This window comes from Ciona intestinalis, chromosome 11, assembly GCF_000224145.3.
Source record: "Ciona intestinalis chromosome 11, KH, whole genome shotgun sequence".
NCBI classification, from domain to species: domain Eukaryota; kingdom Metazoa; phylum Chordata; class Ascidiacea; order Phlebobranchia; family Cionidae; genus Ciona; species Ciona intestinalis.
In genome coordinates, this window is record NC_020176.2 from 2,931,630 (window position 1) to 2,935,136 (window position 3,507).

Here is a 3,507-nt window from a genome sequence, read left to right on the forward strand (position 1 = left end):
ATTGAGTGATAAACGAAATACATTCAAAGAATTGTACAACCATATCCTCGCGAAATAGCGTTCGTTAATTGTTTAAAACATGATCAGAAAATAAGGGTTATTATGTGCTAAAGGTATTCATCTGCCTACACACTACGTATACATTGTAATATCGTTATCTTGTAATGCAGGACAAACAGAACGGTTGGTCTGCACTGCATATCGCAGTTAAGAAAGGAAACGTTCAGATGATCCGCGAAATTCTGCTGCACGCTGAAAGCAACCCAATGGTCACATTAGACGATATTGTATACCAGGAGACTGACAACGACGATACAGCGTTACATATCGATGCAGGTAGGCGAAAAATTTAAATATTGCTTAAAAAGCTGTATAGGTAGGACTTCTGTGCATTCTGCTTATGTAACTGGATACACAATGCCCATGCGCAAACATACTAATAATAGCAGAACGGGAACTGTATGCGCGGGTCCTTTGTACTGCCACTTCTCCGCGGCGCAATTGATTGACTATATTACACCGTTTCCCAGAAATAATACAGCGATCATATTACGCCTACGCGCACTGTAATACAAGGTTCTGTAATTCGTAAGCTTAATATTCGGTTTCACAGCTCGGCCTTTGGCATGAGAAGGAATGTCTTTTCCAAATACAGACGCGAATTGGTGACCATTGTGTGGCGTACAATGGTTTTCTTACACTCATTTGAATGCAAGTTTTACAGCCTTATTGTTGCACTTGTTTGCGAGCTAATTCTAGTAATCTTAAAATTTCAGGTCCATGTTCAAACATAAAGTCTCATTATCGGTTATTTCGGTAACTCATTAACTGATGACGTAGTAGCTATGACGTAAACACCGTCCACAGTTATCATAAAACGTTTCTTCGTTAAGTACGAGCACCAAAAGGTCATTGCCGGTAGTGCTGCGTGCCACACGTCCATACACGCTTTGAACATACCAGCAATCATAGATTACGTTTACCGCACTGGTTAACTACTCCGAATATTAATCCGAAATTGCAGCACGTTATTGGCGGGAGAAAATCCCCGCAAACGAATTGCTGCGAAAATCGTGAAGATGTCTCGAAACGAGTCACAATTTCTTGGAACTTCGACCGCCCTACTTGAACGCAGTAAATCGACAGGCCGTTTAATTAGGCATTAAACTGCTTAATATGTCCATTCTTGATCATCCTAACGAACTTTACCGCGTGCTCTCGTAACTATTACGGCAGGTTCAATTTAACTCGTTAATGATCGCGTCATACAGTGATTGCTTTATTTGTCCGTTTTTATGACGCAATTTCCTCTTGGCCGCTACATTCGTTTGTAGGCAGTTATTATTAAAACGTTTTATTACCACGCAGAGCTAGAAAGCTCGGGATTGCCCCGTGACGTCACAAACCTGATTGTAAACTTCCTCTTGGACAAAGGAGCTGACCCGAATTTGAAAAACCACCAAAACCAGCTCCCCCTAAACTTGCTGCCCAGGAACTCGCATGTAAGTTTATTTTTAGAACAAATTTGCATAACTTGACGCTACTGCGTCATAATTCAGCCTATATGGCGCTAACGTGCAAAACCAGTTTGCTAAATTTTTTCGTCTATTTTTCGTGAACTAAATATAGTATTTATCAACGTCTGCAACTCAACCGTACAAAAGTTTCGGAATATTTTAAGATTTTGGGAAACTGTTTTATTCCCAAACTCTTCCGTTCCAAACTAAAACGAGAAAAACCGCCTTTGTTGAACGAGTGTTTGGAAATGTTTACCCAGCCATAAAAAGATTGCGCCTCGCCGTAAAACTTCCCACTCTAAGCGAGCTGTGAATTCCCCGTATTCTAATTCGTATCTCGTTTCAGTTGGTTGAACGTCTGCGCCCAAACCGACGTCAAGCCCCGCGACTTGCTGCCTGGGATGGAATCCGCAACTGCCGACCTTTCTCGGGGCCAATAGCGCCTCGTAAGTCGTCACAGGAATAAATTTCTGCTATGCAGATATTACAGATTGTGTAAGCTGCTCTCTCGCCGAACCTCCAGACACCCCCCTTGTTTCGCCTCAATTGTAAATGAAAAGCGCCGCCCAATTGTCGATTCACGACATTCATAATGCTGAAACTAAAAAGGTTGAAAAAGAGAGCTGAACTTTACCACGATCTTCTTGCCGTATTCTTCTGTGAAGAATATTAATGGTTCAACGCTTGGCACACGATACCTCTTGCGCCGCCAGTGGTTGACCATTGATTCGAAGTTGGCCTTTATAAGGCCGCATTTTGTAACTTTTCACGTGTGTGTGTGTTGTACTTATTATTAAACAGCTAAAACTGACAACAGACAGTAAAACCTATATAATCTACATCTGTAAAGTGCATACGAGTATATATAGTACCACAGAAACAATTTTAATTTTTCTTCGCCGGTCACTTGTATTGTATTTTTTTGTGCAGTTATTTCACTCGTTGTCTACTCTATACACTACTGTACATTCGTCCGTGTGTATATCCGATTAACGTTTGTTGTGCTTTCTAACTAATTCGAAAAACGCATGCGATGTAATTTGTTTGCACCAAAAAAATAATTAAAAATAAACTCGTGTACAGAAAAAAGAACTCATTGTAAGCATCATTTTGAGAGCGCTTCTATTTTAACCAGAGGGTCCTGATTCGAGGCTTAATGCTGCTGCTATTGTGAGTAATTGTTTAGTCGCGTGTTAAATAGAACATCTATATATAATATAGGGTATAGTAAATCTTGTTTTTTTAAAAATTAAAAACACGATTTCACAGACGTGGGAATATACGGTTATATCATTTTGTAAGGAATCTTTGTTTACTATAAAATGGGACAACATAGGAGGATATAAACATTTACCATCTTACCCCAACCTACTATAAATGTTACAGTTGCCACGCGACGCGAATGTAAATATTTGACCTTATTTTACAGTACTAGAGTGTGACGATACATTTGTATTTAGTTTTGCGACTGTCACCTACCTAATATGTACTAAAAAGAACCCGCCACTCTCGTGCTTGGAATTTCGTGTGAATTGAACGCGTGCGCCCACATGCGAACCGCAGTTGCACCGATGTGTTTTAATTTAACTATTTTCAATAGTTTGCTTTCAAAAATAAACTGGCTTCTATTCTGTATGAATGATGGTGTACACCAAACACGCAAAGTAATCTCAGATTTAGGCCAGAGTTGACTCATTTTAATAAATAGCTTGGCTCAGTTTGTGTTTATTAGAAATGAGCACTTTCATTGTATAAAGTGTCTCTGTCGATTGAATTACCATACCACTAATATAAAACAATACAGAAATAGGTCGAAATGTATTTTCCACATTTGAAAAGTTTAAAAATAAATACATTTCGAAAAATCTGTTAAGATTTATAAATGCCACAAAAATTCCTAAATACATTTCGAAAATCTGTTAAGATTTATAAATGCCACAAAGTACGTCATAGAGGATGAGTAATGTAGTGTGTGGNGTAGGTTTACTAT

General features: G+C 39.0%; 1 protein-coding gene across 1 annotated transcript in view; it reads left to right on the forward strand.

The window, feature by feature from the left end:
- LOC100182428 (NF-kappa-B inhibitor zeta-like) overlaps positions 1 to 2,129 on the forward strand; it is a 10,954-nt gene extending 8,825 nt beyond the window's left edge. The window contains exons 11-12 of the mRNA XM_026836568.1: positions 1,369 to 1,502; positions 1,864 to 2,129. Coding sequence (XP_026692369.1) covers positions 1,369 to 1,502; positions 1,864 to 1,983 — 254 coding nt within the window. The 3' untranslated portion in view covers positions 1,984 to 2,129. The remainder of the gene's footprint in view (positions 1 to 1,368; positions 1,503 to 1,863) is intronic.
- Positions 2,130 to 3,507: the final 1,378 nt, after the last annotated feature.